The sequence below is a fragment of the Plecotus auritus genome (genome assembly GCF_963455305.1).
Source record: "Plecotus auritus genome assembly, chromosome: 2".
Taxonomy (NCBI): Eukaryota; Metazoa; Chordata; class Mammalia; order Chiroptera; family Vespertilionidae; genus Plecotus; species Plecotus auritus.
The window spans coordinates 65,416,356-65,441,023 of record NC_137771.1 but is presented as its reverse complement, the minus strand read 5'-3'; the positions used below and the strand labels follow the sequence as shown (position 1 = coordinate 65,441,023).

Here is a 24,668-nt window from a genome sequence, read left to right as displayed (position 1 = left end):
TTGGGAACGTTTCTAGAACACACGCTACCGAGATACACCTGTACTCATACTTTGTTTTCTCTCAAGTTACGGCTTGCTCTTGCAATGGTGGCAATGGGGAGGGTAGTGAACATGATGGGTGGCAGCCAGGAGGGCACTTTCCCTTTCTGTCTTCCTAACAAAAACTTTGCAGCCTCCAGCCTAGACAGACTCACCCTTTTTTCCCCTGCCTTCCCACTGCACCCCCACGCTGGCTGCGTGTACTTTAGTTCCCCCACCTCCCCGGTCTGCCTTCCTGGCCCTGCAGCTGGGCAGCCTGCAGCCCGCGCGCCCCGTCGCGGCCCGGCCCTGGGGCATGCGCTCTGCGCGCCGCCGCCCGCCCCCGCCCCTTCCCGCGGTAGAGTTATGCCAAGTATGTGAGGAGCCCGCGAGGGCCCGCGCTGGTCATGGGGATCCGCCGCCGTCTCCGCCAACGCCGCTTTCTCCCGAGCGGGGCTCCGACCTCTCCCCGCGGCGGGGGTGATCCCGGTTCCTGAGGCCGAGGGGATGGCGGACCCTCTGAGGAGGACGCTGTCCAGGCTCCGGGGGAGGCGAGGTCCCCGCGCCGCCGGCGGACTTGGGCTCCGGGCGGCCGCTGCAGCCACGGTGGCGGCCTCCTCCGCTGCCCAGGGAGACGCGGAGGGTGCTCTGGCAGTCCCCCCACGCGAGCGCTCCAACGGAGCTCGACGGACCCCGGAGCCGCCCCCGCCGTCGCTGCAGGCGCGGGGCCCCAGGGCGCTGGGCGCGGGACGGCGTCCGGAGCTGGCTGGGGCGCTCGGGCCTCGGCCGCGCGGCGGGAAGGAGGCCGCCCCTCGGGGCCGCGGGCTCGTTTGCGCCTCGGTGCTCGCCGCGCCGAACTCCGAGGGCAGCGCGGAGGAGGACGATGACGCCGCCGACTACTACGAGAACCTGCCCGGCGGCTCCCGGTCCGCGCCGGAGCCCGAGGGGGCGGAGGCGGAGCGGTGGCCCCCGCCTCCCCCGGCGGCGGGCTCCTCCCCGGGGGCGGAGGGCGGCCGCCTGGAGACGGGCAGGCTGCAGACCCAGTTGCGAGAGGCCTATTATCTGCTGATCCAGGCTATGCACGACCTGCCCCCTGACTCGGGCGCGCGGCGGGGCTGGGCGGATCGCTGCTGCCCTGCGGGAGCCCGGGCTCCGGGCCAGCCGCCTTCCGCCAGCGGCGCTGCGGACCGCCGAGCCGGCCCCCGAGACTGGGAGCAGGGAGCCCGGGGCCGCCCTTGGCAGCAGGTGTCCCTGCCCTGGTCGCCTCTGAGGGAGCCGTGGAGAGGCCGCCTGCGGACTCCTCGGATGCGTCTGTCCTGCAGCCGAAGCCTCGAGAGCCTCCGGGTAGGTGCCAAGCCCTCTCCCTTCCAGCGGTGGCCGAGCGACAGCTGTATCAGGTGCGGCGCGCGCGGGGACCGGGACAAGCCCCCGCCACGTGGAGGCGGGATGGACGGCTGGAGTGGAGGCAGCGCGCCGGCCGCGGCGTCTTACGGCTTCCTGAGTCCCCGCTCCAAGGACCCCGGCCGTCTCCCGGGAAGCACTTTAAGGGATTCTGCGGGCTCCCCTGTGATATGCAGCAAAGGAGACGACCAAGAGGGGCTCCCCTTCCTTAAGCCGCCCGCGGTGACAGTCAAGAAGCTGCAGAAGTGGATGTACAAAGGACGCCTGCTGTCCCTGGGAATGAAGGGTCGCGCCGGTGGGACACCTCCCAAAGTCGCGGGAGCGCAGGACACCTCTCCAAGTCCGGGAGCTTTGAAAATGCATGAAAGCCAAGTCCTCTCGGTGCCCCCAGACGAAAGAATTACGCTGACAGGTAGGACAGTTTGCAATCAAAATGCGAACACTCCAAACTTCAGTGTTTACTAACTAGGTTTCTGTCTTTAGGGCGAAGAATAAGATATGTTTTTGCAGACAGGTACGTGCCCGTGCCAAAGTAAGTGTCATGTAAGTGGCAGCTTAATGCGATTTTGGGCTTATTTAGTATAATGCATTCACTCATTTTGCTTTTCTTTTTTCAAGACAGCGGCATGAGGAACTTGGGTTTTTTGGTTTTTTTTTTTTTGTTTTTTTTTTTCTTCTCTATGAACCAGTGTGCCTACTTCCTAAGCACAACAGTGAGTAAAGGTTAAGTTCACTACACGCTTTTAGTAGGTTTGGAGTTGGGCGGTGCTGCCTTGATTTTTATTCTTTGTAGCTCTAGGCAAATTCGTAGACTTGTGGAGTTTGTGCATTTGAATTTGTTCCAAGGTAGACTTTACAGGTTTCATAAACTGTCATTTTGCTCATTATACCTTTTCTCTCCCTCTCTCCCAGGCGCGTGTGCACACATACACACAACCCACCCTCTCTCCCAGGCGCGTGTGCACACATACACACAACTCAAAACCAAAACCCAACCAACCAACCAAACAAAATCTATGATAGTAAAATTTCTTTTTAGTCAGGTAGGGTTTTGAGTACTTCTTTCCACCTCTCCCTCCCCTCCCCCCCAAAAAAAACGAACAAAGTAATTTTTTTATTGTGGAAAACCAAGGGCACTAGTATTTTAATCAAAAGAAAAATGTCCCTTACATACTTTTTAAGAAACTGTAGACATTTAAAGTCATTTGTAAACTTAAATATACTTGTCCTTATAATAGGATTTTGTTGCCTATTTTTTATGTGTGTGGTTTTTAATTTTCACTGAAGGTTTAGGTTATCAGTTATAGAAATCTCTTACTTATGTTGTAAAAAGCAAAAATTCTCTTCTGAAAGAAGTATGAGCCAAAAACAAGACGATCTTTTGAATTACACTCTTAAATATAAAGACTTTAGTAAACATGATTTTAGTAAACTCCTTAAAAAGTCAGGAGTTTTTAAAATATTAAATGCTGAAATGTAAAAAGTATTCACAGTATTTGGCAGTTTCTCTGGTAAGAATTACAAATCCTACAGGACTGGGTTTGTACACATTAACTTTGTTTAACCAATAAACACAAAACAGTGGGGAGAAGCAAAGTTCACAAACCTAATCGCACAATGAGAACAAATCAAATGACTCATTTAAAGAGAATAGAAACTTGAAAAGTTTCTTTGAATCTATAAATCTCTATCCCACACCTGTCAAAAATTTCCCTCAAATTTATTCCATTTCACTTGAATAACAGGATAGTAGAATGCAGTGTGTGTGTGTGTGTGTGTGTGTGTGTGTGTGTGTGTGAGAGAGAGAGAGAGAGAGAGAGAGAGAGAGAGAGAGAGAGAGAGAGAAAGTGAAGAGAGGTGTACTTTATGCTAAGTTCAAATTAAAATACACATTTCAGGAGCAAAGTATTTGTAATCATTTATTGCAGTTTATTGCCATTATAACTTTACCTGATATTGGTTCAGTTAACACTTTGTAGGACAGTTAAATTTGAGCCACAACTACAATCTATATAAAACTTGAAATATATTTTTTACCCTTGTGGCAAAGGTTAAACATTTACCATCTAATGGCTTATAACGGCATCAGTTGTAGTGTAAACATTCAAGGATTTTAGAAGCAATAATAAATTTAACCTTTACAAATAAATTGATTTTTTTTTCATTGAGAAAATAATTAAATGAAACAAACTTTAAAAGAAATTAAAATGAGCCCTAGTTGGTTTGGCTCAATCCCCATTGGGGGTTGTGCAGGAGGCAGCCAATCAATGATTCTCTCTTATCATTGATGTTTCTATCTCTCCCTCTCCCTACCTCTCTGAAATCAATAAAAATATATTTAAAAAAAAGAAATAAATTAAAATGAAATGTTAGAATTACTATGTGATGGCATTTTAGATATTTTTCAAGATAAGCCAAAAGCTTAATCTCTGGTTTAAACAACTTTCTCTGGTTACTTCCTTTTAAATCATCAATTCATCTTTTATAAAAGACAGAAATAACTTGTGCAATGTTTACATATCTACTGTAGATTTGGAGAGTTTATTATTTTTAGTAACTATATTTTTGAAGGTTAGTCAAAGTTGTTAAAATCATCCTGGATACTTTATGTGGTTTGCATATAATCTTTATTACACACACACACACACACACCGCCCATGAAGGTATGACAACTGTCATTTAACAACAGCCAAAGAAACAGAGGGGTTGAGTAGTTTGCCCAAGGTCACTCAAACTAGTATATTGTTTGTATATATTAGTATATGGATTCAAACTATTATGAGCATTCAAACTCAGGTCTTTATGACTCCAAAACCACAGTCAAAGAGACTCTAAAGTTCTTTAGAGGTTTGAGTCAGTTAATTCTATTAAATTGCTTGGATTGAGGAGATAGATGGAATTTCAACAAGGTTTAGAAGGGTAAGTAACTTTCTCAAATTTGCAAAGAAGATGGGGGAATTCTAGAATAGGTTTTAAGACATTTTTTTCATCAACTGCTATATCCATTTTAAATCTTTACCTTTAAATGCTTACTTAGTTCAAATTGATGTTACTTGGATTCTACTTTTAAATCATGTTTTCTAAAAAATTAATTGGGCAGTCCAGATGAATCAGTACATTCTTGGTTGTATAAAGATATTAAATTGCCTAAAAGGTTTATATCCATTTTCTATACAGTATTAGTTATGAGTATATTTTCTTTCAAAATACAGTTCTATTTAGAATTTATAACACAGAATAACTATATAATGGAATAGAGATACCTATGTAGGTATTTTAAAAATTTTTGAGACCATATGTCAAATGGGAGTCAAAATGGTATTCTATTTTGATTTCTGTCTCCTACTAAGAACCACTAAAACTTTTGGTAGTTTAATAATGCCAGTGATTTGATGCAGTTAGGATTGTAATGTTCACAGATTGGCCAATTTGTTCCTAATTGAGATGATTATTTACGAAATCTAAAGTCATTACACATAGTAAATATTGTCAAGTTTCTGCAAGCCTTGATATTACAAAGGAATTTTAACCTATTTGCCAACTATACTTCATTATAAGTCTTTATAAATAAGTTTTAATTAGTATATAGTATTCAGAAATAAGTTCAAAAGCTTCAAGTTGAGCTATTTCATCCTTTCACCACTTTAAAAAATAATTAGCCTTACTTTGACTCCATTTTTCTTGCTTCATGATTTGTGAAAGAAAAAATTTAGGACATGTAACTTGTTAATATTTTGTCTGTCATCTTTAGACAGTTCTTTTAAAATATTATTAATTAGCAGGTATGATCTTGTGCAGTATATCTTAAAGAGAAGTTGACACTTTTAAGAAAAAACATTTTTATTGATTTCAGAGAGGGAGAGAGAAAGAAACATCAATGATGAGAGAGAATCATTGATTGGCTGCCTCCTGCTCACCTCCTACTGGGGATCGAGCCCACAACCCAGGCATGTGCCCTCGACTGGAATTGAAACCGGGACCCTTTAGTCTGCAGACCCATGCTCTATCCACTTAGCCAAACTGGCCACAGCAGAAGTTGACACTTTTAATGCAGATACCCATCTGTTCTCTTTTCTCACCTAATTTCTTACCTTTATGAGATAAATTATCTTTATGTATTTTTCCAACAAATTCTTTTATACATCTGCCCTTTGAGATTAGTAGCTATAGGCATATACTTTATTTAAATTTAATAAATCTTTATTTTTCAGATTATTACAATTGTTCCTCTTTTTCCCCCCATAGCTCCCCTTCACCTGGTTCCCACCTCACTCTCTGCCCTTACCCGCCCCCCCCCCCACTGTCCTCATCCATAGGTGTACGATTTTTATCCAGTCTCTTCCCGCATCCCCATATCTCTTCCCCCCCTGAGAATTGTCAGTCCACTTCCTTTCTATGCCCCTGATTTTGTTATATTCACCAGTTTATTCTGTTCATCAGATTTTTTTATTCACTTGATTTTTAGATTCACTTGTTGATAGATATGTATTTGTTGTTCATAATTTTTATCTTTACCTTTTTCTTCATCTTCCTCTTCTTAAAGAATACCCTTCAGCATTTCATATAATACTGGTTTGGTGGTGATGAACTCCTTTAGCTTTTTCTTATCTGTGAAGCTCTTTATCTGACCTTCAATTCTGAATGATAGCTTTGCTAGGTAGAGTAATCTTGGTTGTAGGTTCTTGCTATTCATCACTTTGAATATTTCTTGCCACTCCCGTCTGGCCTGCATAGTTTCTGTTGAGAAATCAGCTGACAGTCGTATGGGTGCTCCCTTGTAGGTAAGTAACTGTTTTTCTTTTGCTGCCTTTAATATTCTCTCTTTGTCTTTTGCTCTTGGCATTTTAATTATGATGTGTCTTGGTGTGGTCCTCTTTGGATTCCTTTTGTTTGGGGTTCTATGCGCTTCCTGGGCTTGTAAGTCTATTTCTTTCACCAGGTGGGGGAAGTTTTCGGTCATTATTTCTTCAAATAGGTTTTCAGTATCTTGCTCTCTCTCTTCTTCTGGCACCCCCATAATTCTGATGTTGGTACGCTTGAAGTTGTCCCAGAGGCTCCTTATACTATCTTCAACTTTTTGGATTCTTTTTGCTTTTTGCTTTTCCGGATGAGTGTTTTTTTGCTTCTTTGTATTTCATATCTTTGACTTGATTCTTGCGATCCTCTAGTCTGCTGTTAGATCTCTGTATAATATTTTTTATTTCAGTCAGTGTATGCTTAATTTCTAGTTGGTCCTTTTTCATATCCTCGAGGGTCTCGCTAAATTTATCGGCCTTTTCTAGAAAGTTCTTGAAAAACCTTATAACCGTGGTTTTGAACTCTATATCCAGTCGTTTACTTGCCTCCATTTCTTTCATTTGTGATCTGTTTTTTTGTCTCCTCATTTTGGCTGCTTTTCTGAGTTGATAAGAGTGGCTTTGTATGCTAGGTGTCCTATAGGGCCCAGTGGCTCAGCCTCCCCAGTTACCTGAGGTGGACACTCTTGGTGCACCCCTTTGTGGGCTGTGTGCACAGTCTTGCTGTAGTTAAGCCTTGATTGTTGTTGGTATCACTGGGAGGAATTGACCTCCAGGCCAGTTGGCTGTGAGGATCAGCTGTGTCTACGCTGGGAGAACTTCTGTGCTGGAGACACCCTTATGAGACAAGACTTGCAAAAGCCTCTGTGCTCAGCTTAGATGGGGCGGAGTCTCAGGGCGGAGCAGACAGCATTGGTTTCCCATCAGCCCTGCCCTAATAGGCCCCTGTGTCTCAGTGTCCCAGGGTAATTGCTGCAAACACCTCTGAGAGAAAGCTGCCCTCAAGTTCCACCTGCTGCCAGACAGTCCATTTTCTCCCTGAATGAGTCTGGGTCCCCAGAGTTTCTCCCGGAACTGGAGTTCAGTGCAGTCGGGAGCTTTTGTCTCCCTCCCGCTTGAGAAAGCCAGCCGTGCACTCAGTTGCCAGTCCTCTCCGCCTGCGTCTCAGCACCTCTGTTTCCTGCAGCTCCTCTGAGTCTCAGTGTGCCTTTCTCTTTCCTTCTAGTTGTAGAATTTCCACTCAGCCAGCCTTCCTGTGGTTCTGGATGGTGTTGGTTTTGTCTTTTAGTTGTAGTTTTGAAATTGTCGTGCGAGGCCGCAGTTTAGGTGTTTAACTATGCCGCCATCTTGGTTTCTCTCCCAGCCTGGCAGTTTTTATTGCAGTTGTGCATGCATGGTCCTATGACTCAGCAATCCGCCTCCTGGGTACAGACCTCAGAGAAACTGTCCGTGAGGAGAAAGGACACTTCTCTCTATGCTCGGTTTCTCTGAGCAGCATAAAGAACAATGTGAGTCCAGGAAATTTCCATGGATGTTCAGGGAGTGTTTGGGAGGCAGCCTGAGGGCCAGGCCTAGGCATATACTTTTTGACTGTCTTCTAGTTTTAAATCCCTTTCCGAAAAATTCTGTCAGTGTGGCCCTAGAAGCAAGTTCAGTTTTTTGTTCTTCTGTGTGTGTGTTTGTTTGGGGAAGAGTGGCAAAGAACATTGATGTTGCTGGTGGCAGGAAAACCGAGAATTACAAATTCAGCAGTAGGTCCTGTGTTGATTTGGAAGTCCTACATTTTTAAGTGGTGTTGTTGTTTTGAGAATCACTAAGGATATTTTTCTAGACCGTTGCCACTCTGTGTGTGTGTGTGTGTGTGTGTGTGTGTGTGTGTTTCAGTTATAGAGCAGTACTTTTCAAGTTTAATGTGCATATGAATCCCCTGAAAATCTTGTTAAAATGCAGATTTCATATGTGTGGGCATGGGACCTGAGAGTGTGCATTTTGACAAATTCCCAGTAAGGATGCTGCTGTTTGGTACTCTTTTTTTTGTTGTTGTTAATCCTCACCCGAGGATAGTTTTCACATTGATTCTAGAGAGAGTGGAAGGGAGGGTGAAAGAGAGAGGGGAGAGAGAGAAACATTGACGTGAGAGAGCCACATCAATTGGTTGCCTCCCACACCCATCCCGACTGGAGGAGACGGTGGAGCGGGGGGCAGGAAGCTGCAACTTAGGTATTGTGCCCTTGATGGGGAATCGAACCCGAGAACCTTCAGTGTGTGGGCTGATGCTCTAACCATTGAGCTGCTGGCCAGGGCTGGTACTCATTTTAAGTAGTAAGTTTCTACAATTCTCAGTCTCCCCAATCATCTATCTAAATACATTTGTTAAACTTTTGAAAAACCATACTTTATTCTGATATTGATACTAACCCTTACTAGAGAAAAGCACTTGAGCTCTTTCTGCTTTAGTTTTATAAGTATGAATTTATACTTACTACTTCTATATGACAAGTTCAAGCAGTTCCCTCCATATTGGTCTGATCTTTCACCAATAAAAATGAGACTTTGGAATCTGCAAACCATATAGTATGGTGGTAAACCATAGAGGTTCTGGGTTCCTAACCAGATCCTCCACTTACCTGGATTGTGACCTTGGACAAGTTACTCAACTCAGCAAATCCTCAGTTGCTGTGAGACTGAAAAAAGATAATCTATTTGGTACCATGCCTGGTGCTTAGCTGCTATCAAGAGAAAGGCAAACAGACTTTGTGAGAATACTGCCCTGCCCCAGATCATTGGGATTCTGGATGGAGAGGGAAATAATCAGAGGTTGAGGAGTGCTGCTTTGCAGAGCACTGGGAATTGAGCTAGAGTATACCCATTTAGGGGAACTTATTTACTCTACTCATCTTTTCTTTTCGGCTTCTTTTTTCTTGCTCCTCCTCATTACTATTGTGGATCTGGAAATAGTCTCAACTTTTTCTTCTCTACTTTCCCGTCCCAAAAGCTAACACACAGCTTTTTTTCGTAAGAGTTTTCATTGCTAGTCACAAGGGAGGGGAAAAAAAGATTAAAAAAGCACTTTTTTCCTTTTCATTGTACTCTCCCCATTTAGATTTATCTGGAAAAGATTATGTGTATATAGCTAAGGCTAAGGCTTTTATTCTAGTCATTTTTTTCTGGGCTGTCAGACTTGACTCCATAAGAAGGGCTGCTTGTATTTATTTAAACTTAAATACAAGGTCCATGAGAATACTTTTACTTAGGTTTTTAAAAGAGAAGTATGCAAAAGCACAGAGTTTGTTTCTGTAGTAGAAATTTTAAAATGATGAAGAGAAATCTGTATATATTATTCATTTTCAATGAGGGTTGAAATACATAATTTCTCAGAACGTTTGTTGATGATTTTGAGCTGGGGCACTGGTTAAATGTTTAGTAATAGTGAGTCATCTAGATTTATTATGAAATAAAAGTTGAGAGCACAAAATTGGCTTGAGTAGTTCACTACTATGTAAATACTATTCTCAGTAAAAAATTTTAATTACCACTTCTGGATTTTCTTGTAGGTATTTAAAGTAAAATGACTTTAATTAGAATCTGATAATCATAACATAACGTGTACTTACAAGGGAATAAAGACTTTTTGCTTTGTAACTTTGCATACTTATTTTTATATTTTGACTTGTGCTTTACATTTTTTAACTTTTACTTTATATATATATATACACAGATATAAAATCTGAAGTTAAAGATAAGTTTTAAGTTTATGTCAATAAGGTTTAACATTACTTTTAGTGTAAAAAGGGAATGAAGGCACGATTGCAAATACCTTTCCATTTCTGTGTAATGTACATTCATACGCATCCATTTAACTAACTGTGATGCAAATGAAATGATTTAAATTGTAAGTAATTGCTCAAGTAAAATTTATTTATTAAAATTTAATGTGTTGCTTATATTCAGGTTTTTTTTTTATGTGTGTGTGTTTTGTTGTTGTTGCTTTGTTAATTCTCACTAAGGATATTTTCCCATTGATTTTTAGAGAGAGTGGAAGGGTGGAGGAGGATAGAGAGAGAGAGAGAGAGAGAGAGAGAAAGAAACATTGATGTGAGAGAGATACATTGATTGGCTGAGAGAGAGTGAGAGAGAGAGAGAGAGAGAAAGAAACATTGATGTGAGAGAGATACATTGATTGGCTGCCTCCTGGGCTGGGGATCCAACCTGCAACCCTGGTACATGCCCTTGACTGGGTTTGAGACCCTTTGGCACTTGGGCAGATGCTCTAACCACTGAACACACCAGCCAGGGCTATATTCAGTTTTAATAACTGAAAAAATTTGACTATCAGAAATTATTGTGATGCTCCTACCTATCTATATTTAAACTCCATTCCCACATATTTTGAAATATTTAGTAATAGCAATGAAACTATTTGGTTTCAAGTTTTTGCAGTTTGTAGTTTCATGAAAAATAATGTGTCTCATGGTGTAATTATTCCTTTTAATATTACACATTCATTAAATGCTTATATTAATAGAAGTATTAAATTTGCTTTATTTTTCTCATTGTAGTTCTTGGAATGTGGAATGTTGATAGTGTATTTGTACTATAGTAGGATTCAAAATAATATGTTAAACTATATAAAATTTTGCATGTTTTTAGAAACATCTGAGAGAAAGGTAAAATAAGATATGGATCATAGCAATTGTAAGTTGTATAATTTTACACTTTGTGCTTCAAATTTATAATTGTGTCAAAACTACATATAGTATCCTGTAAAGGTCTGAAATGTTATTAAATAATATGAGACTTGGTCATAGATCTAGATTTTAGTGCACTCGGCAGAAGGATGTAGTCGCTAAAAACCCAGAAACTCCAGTGATGTATTGAATTTCAGTTCTGAATTTTAAGTGTATAGGAAACAAACCAAAGAACAACCCTTGAATCTTCAGGTTTTTGTTAATGAAATTAAGCTAGATCAATTCAAGATATATATTGAACATCTGTTACATGTTTGCATGTTAAATCCTCCAAGTTGGAGGTGGGTATCCCTTCCTCGTAGCCCAGGTGTACTACTACAGACTTTGAAGTCAAAAGAATTTGAGTGCTGCCTCTTCCATTTTCCCACTAGGTGATCTTGGGCAAGTTACTTGACCTTTCTGAATAGTGTTATACAGTTTTCTAATGTTACCAGCAGTCACCACCCTATAAAGTTAGCTGGGTTAATATTATCACCAGGTCCAGAGAGGGTTGCCTACTTCCCTGCGTCTAGTGGGGATGAGGAAGACTGGTAAGAGCATGGATTTTGCATTCTAGGGCTACCTCCTTGACCATATTCCACATATTTTTTGAGGCTCGTGAAAAGAATTGTACCTGTCTCATAGGATTCTTGTGAAGGTAAAATGAGGTTAAGGGCTTTCTTATTGCTTTATCTCTCATACCTGGCACAAAATAAGCACTCAATAAGTGTGTTGAGTAAATAAATGTCTGGCATAGTAGGCATTCATGGGAGCTTTCTTCCCTTCTGATTCTTAGTCTGTTCATGTCTCTGGAACTAATTGAACTTCAAACCCAATTTGTTAAAGGTTTAAACATATTTTATTTGTTTATTAATTATGAATCTGCTTGGTTGGGTAATGTTTATAATTTAAAAAGATAAATTTACATTTTTAAAGGATTTTTTTCAGTAGAAGGAAGGTTACTGGAAGCCTTGATTATGCACAAAATAATCTTTTGGTTGTTATTAAGCTTCACATAGTTTTGTGTGTTTTTATCAGTCTCTGTTATTAGACTATTATATTTTACTTACTGAAATACTAAGATGAATCAACCATATACACACTCAAATTAGCCTAGGACCTTGGTCGGCAAACTGTGGCTTGCGAGCCACATGCGGCTCTTTGGTCCCTTGAGTGTGGCTCTTCCACAAAATACCACGGCCTGGGCAAGTCTATTTTGAAGAAGTGGTGTTAGAAGAAGTTTAAGTTTAAAAAATTTGGCTCTCAAAAGAAATTTCAATCGTTGTACTGTTGATATTTGGCTCTGTTGACTAATGAGTTTTCCGACCTCTGGCCTAGGACCATAATTCTCTAATTTACAAACCTGGCATGACCTTACATTTTTAAAAAATATGGTTTTGTTTTAATTATGGGGAGTGAATTTGTGTTATAATAGATATGTATTTAGCTTCTTGACTATTATTGAAGCTTTATGCAACTCTTTGGAAGTGCAAAAAAGTTTCCTCTATTTTTTTAAAATATATTTTATTAATTTTTTTACAGAGAGGAAGGGAGAGGGATAGAGAGTTAGAATCATCGATGAGAGAGAAACATCAGTCAGCTGCCTCCTGCACACCTCCTACTGGGGATGTGCCCGCAACCAAGGTACATGCCCTTGACTGGAATCGAACCTGGGACCTTTCAGTCCGCAGGCCGATGCTCTATCCACTGAGCCAAACCGGTTAGGGCAAAAGTTTCCTCTTTATATGGAATTAATGTTATATATATATAATTCTGGAGTCTTATATTAACATGTATATATATCTTAGTATTTGATGTCCCCCATTGGACAGTGAATTTCTCTTTTTTTAAAATATATTGTTATTGATTTCAGAGAGAAAGGGAGAGGGAGAGAGAGATAGAAACATCAATGATGAGAGAATCATTGATTGCTGCCTCCTGCACCCCCCCCCCCCTCTGGGGATCAAGTCCGCAACCCTGGCACGTGCCCTTAACTGGAATAGAACCGGGACCCTTTGGTTCACAGGCTGACGCTCTGTCCACTGAGCTAAACCAATTAGGGCAACAGTGAATTTCTTAAGGGCAGGGACATTTTTGTTTATTTCTATGCTTAAGTTTCTGCATGGCCAATAATAATAGCTGCCTTATGCTTACTGTATGACAGCATTTTTGGTTCTAATCTGGGGCCTTCTTAAGGGATTTTTATTTTTGCCTTATATATTTAGAACTTAAACACTGCATGAGATGATACTGCGTTTTATGGTTAGGAAACAAATGTTGAAATCTTAATAATCAGTAAGGCATTTAATAATGAGTAAGGCTCACTTATTTTGAAAGATTTATTCAAAGTTAATCTTCATAAAGGAAGGAATATTACTTGTGTTTTCTAAAGAACTTCTAGTCCATGTAATGAGTTGAAAATTACTCCAATATTAAAGGCATATTGTGTACAATGTATTCTATATTAGCTTTTTATGAAGTATGTTTTGCTTAGGGTAAGGCTTTGTTAGCCCTATCATGTTAATAAAGGCCGTCTCAGAGTTTGTCTATCCTTTTTCTTAGAATTCTTATGACACTTATACTTGCAGTCTGAGTTATAAGTAATATAAATATTTTTTAGGTGGAAAATCCAAATTTTTTCTTGTTCAATTTTAGTCTTCGAATATGAGTAATATTTATTTTTCTTTCTTTTTCTTTTTTTTAATATATTTTTTTATTGATTTCAGAGAGGAAGGGAGAGAGATAGAAACATCAATGATGAGAGAGAATCATTGATAGGCTGCCTTCTGCACGCCCCACACTGGGTATGTGCCCTGACCGGGAATCGAACCCTGACCTCCTGGTCCATAGGTTGATGCTCAGCCGCTGAGCCATGCCAGCCAGGCTACTTTTCTTTCTTTTTACCCATTTTTTTAAAAATATGTTTTTATTGATTTTAGAGAGGAAAGGAGAGGGAGAGAGAGATAGAAACATCAATGATCAGAGAATCATTGATCAGCTGCCTCCTGCACACTTCCTACTGGGGGTTGAGCCCGTAACCTGGGCATGTGTCCTTTACCAGAATCGAACCTGGGACCTTTCAGTCTGCAGGCCGACACTCTACCCACTGAGCCAAACCCACTAGGGCTCTTTTTACCTTTTTAAAAATAGTACTTGAATAACTGATCTCAAGGGACATGTCTTTCTTGGTATACCAGGCATTATATTTTATTGTCTTTTTTTCTTTAAAACAGATTTATTTGAAAATGTTTATGGTTCTACAATGAAGAGAAGAGAACTTGATGATTTGAAGGGTAATATTGGATTCAGAGATCATAAGCCACTTAACAGTATCACTGTGTCAAAGAAACGCAATTGGCTATATCAGAGTACTCTGAGATCTTTTACTTTGGAGGAAGAAGAAAATAAGAAATACCAACATATAAGCCATTTACCCATCTCACCTGCCTCTCCACGTAAACATCAGCTATCACAACCTTTCCTCAAATCATCTGAAGAGTATTGTAGGTACGTGGTGTGTAATGATACAGATTCTTCGTTATCAAGAAACTGTTCTTTAGACTTTAATGAGGAAAATGATGCAGACGATGAAGGGGAAATATGGTACAACCCCATTCCTGAGGATGATGATGTTGGTGTATCAAATGCTTTGAGTTTGGGTGAGGCAAACTCTGCTGTTCTGAAGTTTCCTGCTGTCAGTTTGCGAGTATTAGCCAGCAGCAACCTACTAAAAGCAGAGCCGCATCCTGACGACTTGCTGTGCTCTTCTGAACACACAGGCAGTGTTCAGACCACACAGTCAAATGCAATGAAGCCTGTAGATTCTATCCGTTCCACAGAATTTGTGCAGCAGTACAAGCAAAGGCTTGGACACAAGACACAAGATGGTATAATGGTGGACAACAATCCCATGTTGAAATCTCCATTTGCAGGTAAAGATGATCATATATCTGCCTTTTCTTTCTTCCCATTTTTCAATTCTTTAGTGGTAGTTAAAACTAAATATAGATGTCTATTGTAGCTATGTACTTTTCCTTACAGAGTGAATGTCTTTTCATAAAAATAAAACTCAAGCCCTAACCAGTTTGGCTCAGTGGCTAGAGCGTCGGCCTGCGGACTGAAGGGTCCCAGGTTTGATTCCAGTCAAGCATGTACCTTGGTTGCGGGCACATCCCCAGTAGGGGGTGTGCAGGAGGCAGCTGATCGATGTTTCTCTCTCATGGATGTTTCTAACTCTCTGTCCTTCTCCCTTCCTCTCTGTAAAAAATGAATAAAATATATTAAAAAAAAAAAACTCAAAATCATTTATAAGCATTTTATATACATGGCGATTGTTTTTATACACTTGGCGATTGTTGTTAGTGTATTGATCTTTTTTTAAAAAATATATATATTTTATTGATTTTTTTACAGAGTGGAAGGGAGAGGAATAGAGAGTTAGAAACATCGATGAGAGAGAAACATCGATCAGCTGCCTCCTGCATACCTCCTACTGGGGATGTGCCCGCAACCAAGGTACATACATGCCCTTGACCGGAATCGAACCTGGGACCTTTCAGTCCGCAGGCTGACGTTCTATCCACTGAGCCAAACTGGTTAGGGCTGTATTGATCTTTTGAGATAGTAATTATTTTTCTCTTAGTTGAAAGAATGGCATGATGGGAAGTAGAAGAGAAAGGTATTTTTTTTTTTTGTTTAAATCTTATTTAGCTTCATTCATTCATTCATTCACACCTAGCCTGGCTATAGCTGAAAAGTTGTACCAGTAGTCATTAGGCTGCACTTTTAGGCCTGTGTTTCTTCAACAAAGGAAAGGGAGAAGAGAAAAAGAAATGAGAGAGAGAAGAAGTGAAGACTTTGTAAATAGGTTCTATGATAGTTACGGAATCCAGAAAGGAAAATTGAAATTTGATATATATTGGATTGAACCATATGAAATTGCTGATATTCAATCATTTTTGATCTGCAAAAAACCCTAGTATTTCATATAGTTTAACCCAGTGGTCGGCAAACTCATTAGTCAACAGAGCCAAATATCAACAGTACAACGATTGAAATTTCTTTTGAGAGCCAAATTTTTTAAACTTAAACTGTATAGGTAGGTACATTGTTATTAACTTAATTAGGGTACTCCTAAGCTGGCCTTTGCTAAAAACTCAAGGGGCCAAAGAGCCCCATGTGGCTCGTGAGCCGCAGTTTGCTGACCACTGTTTTAACCTAATGATTTTATTCTTCCTTTGCTTTTCTGATGTGCTTCTTTTCAAATTTAATTCTGCTTGAAGCTCTCTTCAAATTGTTAGGAAGTCTTTTTGCAGGGTAGCCTTGGAGCCTCAACCAGTGCTGATAGGAGTTGGAGTAGGACTACCCCAGCTCCCTCCTTCCTTGGGTGGGATAATTCTGCGTTACCCAGAATTTTCTCTTGAGATTAAGCTGCAATTGCCCATAATGGTAGCAAGGCGTGATAATTCACCTTGAATTTTCTCACTTCCTTGCTGATGTTTCTGTACTTTATAAGTAAACTACTTGTATTTGAGTCCTTAGGAATATGCGGAGGTGGAATAAATGTTATATTGTTAAGAGAAAAATCAAGTTACAAAACAGTGTATACTATCTGATGCCAATATAATAAGAAACACTGAAAAGCTATTCTGGAAATGTTAATGGTTTTTCTCCCTGGGTGTTGGGGTTGAAGGTAAATAAAAATTGTGTGTGTGTGTGTGTGTGTGTGTGTGTGCATTTCTAATTGTAGACTGATTTTCCAGAGTAAGTTTGTGTTTCTTTTGTAATCTGGATAAAGAGAAGAATAAACACTATATAAACTAATAATTTGGAATGCAGGTTGTGATCAGAGTGGTGTGATAGGGAAACTTACAGGTGTTTGGCAAGTAGTGATGGGTGTGGAATGGGGCAGAAAAGGCAAGAGGGCATAAGGATAAGAGCCAAGTTAGAAAGCCAGTGTCTATAAAGCGTTACACATTTAAAATTGCTGTCTTTAAACCTTTTTTTTCCTGTTTGTGGCAATTTGTGAACCTGGAAAGACCAGACATTTTTTAAAAATATGGTGGCACTGTCATTTATGTCTTTTTTCTTAATGTCTTCCTTCCCTTTAACATATCCTATCTATACTAATAAAAGCCTAGGTGGTCCTCACGCCCTTGCGCGCGATGTCATCACAAGATGGCCACCATAAGATGGCTGCCACAAGATGGCCATGCGCACAGCAGAGATGGGGCCCAGCAGCCGCTCTGTGCGGTGAGGCCTGGGGGTTCCGCGGCTCCGTGCGGGGCGGAGGAGGCCAGTCCTGGTGTCTCTGCCTCCTCGCGCAGAGGAAGCAGGTCCTGGCGGAGGAGGCGGGTCGTGGCAGGGGAGAGCAGTTGTGGGCGATAGGGCTGGCAGAGGAGTGCAGTTGTGGGTGATCGGGCCGGCAGCGGAGGGCAGTTGTGGGCGATCGGGCCGGCAGGGAAGGGCAATTGGGGGCGATTGGGCCGGCAGGGGAGCGATTAGGGGGTGACCAGGCTGGCAGGCAGAAGCAGTTAGGGGCAGGCAGGCAGGCAGGCAGGCGAGCGGTTAGGAGCCAGCAGTCCTGGATTGTGATAGGGATTCCAGATTGGAGAGGGTGCAGGCCGGGCTGAGGGACACCCCCACTCCTGTGCATGAATTTCATGCATCGGGCCTCTAGTATCTATACTAATAAAAGGGTAATATGCTAATTAGACTGGGAAACCTTCCAGGAGACCTTCCAGACGTCCTTCTGGACAAAGCCATGGTGGCGGGGCTGAGGCAGAGCTGGTTAGGGGCCATCAGGTCAGGAGGGGAGGGCAGTTGGGGGTGATCAGGCTGGCGGGGGGGCGGACAGTTGGGGGTGAGCAGGATGGTGGGGGGGGACAGTTGGGGGCAAGTAGGCCAGCATGCAGAGTGGTTAGGGGCGATTAGGCAGGCAGGCAGGTGAGTACTTAGGAGCCAGCGGTCCTGGATTGCGAGAGGGATGTCCCACAGGGTTCGGGCCTAAACCAGCAGTCAGACATCCCCCGAGGGGTCCCAGATTGGAGAGGGTGCAGGCCAGGCACCCTCCCCCCCGCCCCCCATGCACAAATTTCGTGCACCAGGCCACTAGTATATAATAAAAGCCTAATATGCTAAGTGTCTGGTCGTCTGTTCTGCCAATCAAAGTGTAATATGCTAATGATATTATAAGGCTGCTCAACCACTCGCTATGACGTGCACTGACCACCAGGGGGCAGACGATTCAACTGGTAGGTTAGCTTGCTGCTGGGGTCTGGTTGATCGGGACTAAGCGAGATGGGTGGATATGCCCTGGAGCCCTCCTGTGGTCCCTCCCCAGCTGGCCAACCTCCCGCATCCCTTCCCGGCCCCATTTGTGCACTGGTGAGGTCCCTTGGCCTGGCCTGTGCCCTCTTACAATCCAGGTCCCCTCGGTGGATGTCAGAAAGCCAGTTTCGGCCTGATCCCGCTCAACACAGGAGCCCCCAACTGCCCCGCACCCCCTGGTGGTCAGTGCACTCCCATGGGGGTGCACCGCTCAGCCAGAAGCCAGGCTCATGGCTGGCAAGCGCAGCGGTCATGGCGGGAGCCTCTCCCGCCTCCGTGGCAGCGCTATGGATGTCCGACTGATAGCTTAGGCCCACTCCTTGGGCTTAAGCCAGCATTCAGAAATCCCTGAGGGCTCCCAGAGTGTGAGAGGGCGAAGGCCAGGCTGAGGGACCCCTCCCTGCCCCCCCTGAGTGCAGGAATTTTGTGCAGCGGGCCTCTAGTCGTATCCTATATAATAAAAGGCTAATATGCAAATCGATCAAACAGCTGAACAACTGGTTGCTATGATGCACACTGACCACCAGAGGACAGATGCTCAACACAGGAGCTGCCCCCTGATAGTCAGTGCGCTCCCACAGGGGGCGCGCCTCTTAGCCAGAAGCTGGCTCACAGCTGGCGAGCACAGCAGCGGTGGCAGGAACCTCTCCCCCAAGTGCGTGAATTTCGTGCACTAGGCCTCTAGTTATAATATAATAGGCACAATCCTAAGTTGACCAAAGGAAATATTTAGATAGATTACTTATATGCCATGCTTTAATTTAAGAATGATCAGAAAAGTTACCTAAAGTGACCTATTTTCTTTAGCAATATTGCCAGAAAGCTGTTGAGGAAATGGCAGAGAATGGTTGAATTTCAAAACAAATTTTGATCAAGTAATAGGAAAGCTGAAGTATTGTTTTTTGCTTATTAACTTCTAGACGTATATGTGTCTTTTACATAGTTGCGATCAGTGGACTGTTTTTGGTTTTTGTTACTTTCACTTTATATCTTCATCTGGTATTGTATATGTTTAACATTTTGTTAGCAGTCTTTCCTAGTCATTATAGTATTTAATTGGGCTGATTTGTCCTAATCTGTGTGACTGGTTTCCTAATAGGTGTTAATAGATTATTTCTATTACAATTGCAGTGACATTCATCACTATCTTTTTTGCTTCATTAGGATTGATTACTAGCTTTATTACTGCTTCTGTATGGCTGGTAACAACTGTAGGTAATTCCTATATTGTATTTCCTAAAAAGTTTACCAATTTACAGGCAACAGTTGGTTGATTAATTTATTTATTCAGTAAACAGTTTCTGCTGTGTGCCAGTTACTGTTCTAGGTGATGAAGGAATGAGCCAGTTTCACTTGATTCTAGCTGGTTCATAAATTTATATTTAAACATTTTTATTTTATATTTTCCCCCTCAATGCTAGTCTGTGATTTATTAGTAAAATTGCGGTTTAGTTTTAAGTGATTGTTGAATTTGGTAATATTTCCACTCTTGAATTTTATAAAAACAAAACATTTTTGTTTTAATAAATTTACTGTTGTCTATAGTAGAAGTTGCTAACATATATAGTATTTTATTTTAATAATTAGTTAAGGCAGTGGTCGGCAAACTGCGGCTCACGAGCCACATGCGGCTCGCGAGCCACATGCGGCTCACAAGCCGCGGTTTGCCGCTCTGTTGACTAATGAGTTTGCCGACCACTGAGTTAAGGACTTCAGTAGGAAATTAATGCACAATTAAATATTTGTAGTGTAAAAAACGTCAGAATGTTAGATTAACCCCTTTATAATTTAATAAAGCCTAGAGCAATGTAATATACTGGGTAACTTTTTTATGCCATGACAAAATAGATTGTAGACTAAAGTAGGATTCCAATTACTATAGAATGTTTTAGACCAGTAAACCAGTAGAATTGCACTACAATTTACAGTACAGGGAATGCTTTGTCTAATTTATCAAACACTCCATTTATTATTAGTTGCTTACTAGAAAAGCCCAGCAGGCATACTTAAAATAGTCCTTTCTCTATGAAGAAACCACTTATTTGTCATTAGGACACATAAATAGGGGCGGGAGGAGACTATTATATTAATAGTTTAAAGAAAGGTCATTCAATCTATTGATTTTTAAAATGAATAAATACTTTATTCCCTCATTTCTAATATTACATAGAATAGCCTCTGATACTAGGGTTGTTAGGGATTTTTTTTATAAGGAATGGTAAGATCAAGTGCGAAAAGTTAATTTAAATTTTAAATAACTGGGATAATATCTGATTGTTTCTTTAATGGAATAGTTAAAGTTTATGTAATATTATATTTTAAAAGATATTTTCATTTTGCTTTATTAATTTGAAAACTTACTAGAACCAGGTTCAAATTTAAAAATAAAGTTGATTAGTCTGTACATTTTTTTAAACAGGGGGAATGAAAATTTAAGGTTCACCACGGAATATACGTTCTTCTCAAGTGCTCATGGGACATTTTCAAAAATAGACCACATACTGGGTCACAAGCAAAGTCTCCCCAAATTTAAAAAGATTGAAATCATATCAAGCATTTTCTCAGACCACAATGGCATACTATTAGAAATAAACTATAATAAAAACATTCCAAAAAATTCAAACACTTGGAAGCTGAATAGCATGCTATTAAACAATGACTGGGTGAGCAACGAGATCAAAGAAGAAATTGAAAATTTAAGGTTCAGTAGAATAACTATTTAAGAGTTGAGAAAAAACTTTAGAAATCAATTTAATATATACAGGGTAGGGCCCAAGTAGGTTTATAGTTGTTCGTTTGGAAAATAATACAATCCTATACAATAAAAGGCTAATATGCAAATCGACTGAATGGCAGAACAACTGGTTGCTATGACGCGCACTACAGTGGCCAACCGCTGGATCTGGCCCTGACCAACCCCTCCCCCCAACTAGCCCTACCCCTAATTGGCCCCCCGCACTCCAGGCTCAGGCATTGAGCATCTGCCTCCCCCAAGCTGCTTGGTCTCTGCGGGGCCGAGGCCACTCCAGTGGGTGAGCTGTGCCCACATCTACAGTGCCCTGGACCAGACGGCCCGCAAGATCAACTTGGCCAAGTTCACCCACGGCAAGTGCTCCACCCTCATTGTTACTGACCTGGTTGCCCAGGGCCTGGATATCCTGCTGCTGGACAGTGTCATCAACTTCAGCTTCCTGGCCAAGGGCAAGCTCTTACTGCACCACGTGGGTCGTGTGGCCTGGGCTGGCCTAAGTGGCACAGCCTACTCCTTGGTGGCCTCAAATGAGGTCTCCTACCTGCTGGACCTGCACCTGTTCCTGGGCCATGCCCTCACCCTTGCCCGCCCCCACGAGGAACCCTCAGGTGTGGTTGGCATGGACGGACATGCTGGGCCGGGTGCCACAGAGGGTGTTGGATGATGAGGACTGTGGCCTGTGGAACACCCTGGAGGCGTTGCTGCAGCTGTGGGACCTGGGCCACGTGGCTCAAGATGCCCAGCAGCAGTACGTGCGCTTGTGGCCGGTGCACTTGCCAGAGTCCATTAAGCAGGCCAAGGAGCTGGACCTTGTGGGGCTGGGCCTACACCCCTTCTTCAGCTCGAGCTTTGAGGAGGAGGAGCTGCAGCGGCTGAGGCTGGTGGACAGCATCAAGTAGTACCGCTCACAGGCGTCCGTCTTTGAGATCAACGCCTCCAGCCAGGACCTGAGCAGCCAGGTGATGCGGCCAAGTGGCAGAAGGACTGCAAGGCCATCGCCAGCTTCCAGCAGGGCCGGCAGGAGCAGCAGGAGGGTCTGGCTGGCCCAGCCCCAAGCTGCCCAGCGTGGCAGGCGGAGCAGCCTGGGAAAGAGGAGGAGGAGGAGGAGGAGGTGGCAGGAGAGAGCATGGAGGATGTCTCATAGAGGTTGTGGGCCGGAAACAGCAACAGCCAGGACCTGAGCGGGGAGCCAAAAGGCGGAAGGAGGAGGCCTGGCCGCTGGACCAGGATTTCTGTGTCCCCTATCAGCTCAAGGATTTCGACAGTGAATGGGGCCTAAGCGTTGGTGGGGCCAGAGGTCCTTTGAGCAGCAGGTGGCTGGTGCTGTCCTGGACCTGATGGGGGGCGAGGCCCAGAACCTGACCAGGGGCCGGCAGCAGCTCAAGTGGGACTGGAAGAAGAAGTGGTTTGTGGGACAGTCAGGACAAGAGAACAAGAAGAAGATCAAGACAGAAAGTGGTTGCTACATCAGCAGCTCCGACAAGCGGGACCACTACCAGATGTGGAAGCAGAAACAGAAAATTGCCATATGCTCAACACCTGAGCCCCAGTGGGCTGCCAGCATTTGGCCCTGTCGGCAGCGCTGTTTTGGCCTGATCTGGTCGGGGCATGTGCAGGAGGCAATCAATTGATGTGTTTTTCTCACATCCATGTTTCTCTCTCTGTCTCTCTCCTTCCCTCTACTCTAAAAATCAATGAAAAATGTCTTAGGTGAGGATTAACAAAAAAACCAACAGTGCATACATACACACATATACAAAAATACATGCATATTGGGCGGTTGGGGGGCGGGGCCCACAAATTCTGTGCACTGGGCCTCTAGTCTATATATATAAAAGCCTAAGTGACCGAACAACCGGTTGACTGGTCACTATGATGCGCACTGACCACCAGGGGGAAGACGCTCAATGCAGGAGCTGCCCCCTGGTGGTCAGTGTGTTCCCACAGCGGGAGTGCCACTCAACTGACCTAAGCCGGCAGTCAGACATCCCCTGAGGGGTCTGGGACTGTGAGAGGGCACAGGCTGGGCTGAGGCGCGCCCCCCCCCCCCCCCCCAGTGCACGAATGTCGTGCACCGGGCCTCTAGTAATTAATAAATAATAATACAAAAATAAATTGTGTTTCGTACCACTCACAACTATAAACCAACTTTTGCCCCATGTATGGATAGAAAAATGTTTAAAAGGATGGGGGAGGCTGTATATATGCATAGAGTAATGTTTACAAGGATGGGGAGGCTGAAAGTGAGTATTGAAGAACATAGGCTCTGAAGGCCTATGGCTAGTTTTGAATTCTGGTTCTGCCACCTACTACCTGTGTTGTCTTAGACAAATTAGACAGTTCTGTGCATGAGGTTCCTTATGTGGAGACTGAAGTACTAGTGTATTTCAACTTATAGGGTCATAATGAGAATTGAATGAGGGTCTGCGCATACTAAGTATTATATTAATTTTTCATATTTTGTCTAACTCAATAAATGTTGGCTGGTGTTATTTTTAACAATAATTAATATTAATAACTATTTTTAATGTTATTTTGAGTACAATATTTACAATGGTTAATCACTACTTGATGGTAATGAAGTTTGGGTTGTTATTTACTGGTACTTTTTTGTATCTTTTAAAAACTTTCTTATTATAAACCTGGATAATTTTGACATTCAGAAAAAAGTAAAGCTATTTCTGTGTGGAAAAAAATTTAAAACATTTCAATGCTTTACTCTTTGTGAAAACTGAAAAAATAAGAAAACTTGTTTATATCTCTGTGTTGTCTGTTTAATATGTTGAAACTGCATGGAAAGTCCCTGATTCAGCTTTTGAAGTTCTGGGGAATTATTGTATAGAAGTAATACAAGAAAGAAAATGTTTTTACAGTTTTGAAAATTATTCAGTTAGATTTGATATTCAGTATTCCGTTATTCTTGATTGACTAGAGTGCATATATTATTTCAAGTCAATGTTTTGGGTTTCTTAGGATATATTCCCAGAAACGGAATCACTGGGCCAAAATTTATTTTTTAGAGGGTTATAAATATAGAGGAAACATTCTATATAATATTTGCTGATACATTCTACTAGAATTTTAGAACAAGGAGGGCCTCTTAGTTGTAAAAATTATAAACTTGTTTGATTTTTAACTTCTTTTAAAACTAGCTATGTGATAAAATACACTTTTTTAAGAGGAGGTTATTTTTATTATAAATTGATTTCCTAAAACAAAAACAGAGGAATCACTCTCTGGCTCCCCAATATGTTTTGTATATTTATTACCATATATATGTTTATATATATTTACAAATTTTTTATTGAATTTATAGGGGTGATATTGGTTAGTACAATTATATAGGTTATGTGTACAATTTTATAATACATCATCTATATATTGTATTGTGTGTTCACCAACCAAAGTCAAGTCTCCTTCCATCACCATTTATCACCCCTTTATCTTCTGCCTCCCCCCATCTCCCTTTCTCTCTGGTAATCACCATACTATTGTCTGTGTCTATGAGGTTTTGTGGTGGTTTTATTGCTTAATCCCTTCTCCTTTTTCACCCAGTGCCTCCCGAACTCCTCCCCTTTTATAGCTGTTAGTCTCTTTTCTACTAGTATATCTCCGAGTCTTTCTCTGACTGGCTTGTTTCACTTA

At 42.2% G+C, this 24,668-nt stretch overlaps 1 protein-coding gene across 3 annotated transcripts in view; it reads left to right on the top strand.

Annotated features, from left to right (window-relative positions):
* Nucleotides 1-1,064: 1,064 nt before the first annotated feature.
* The window catches only part of SYDE2 (synapse defective Rho GTPase homolog 2), a 47,541-nt gene continuing 23,937 nt past the window's right edge, over nt 1,065-24,668 (top strand). For 2 of the 3 annotated variants that reach the window (XM_080658414.1, XM_080658415.1), the window contains exons 1-2: nt 1,065-1,831; nt 14,176-14,874. In XM_080658414.1, coding sequence (XP_080514540.1) covers nt 1,096-1,831; nt 14,176-14,874 — 1,435 coding nt within the window. In that variant the 5' untranslated portion in view covers nt 1,065-1,095. The remainder of the gene's footprint in view (nt 1,832-14,175; nt 14,875-24,668) is intronic. The other variant, XM_080658416.1, reaches the window with a different exon arrangement.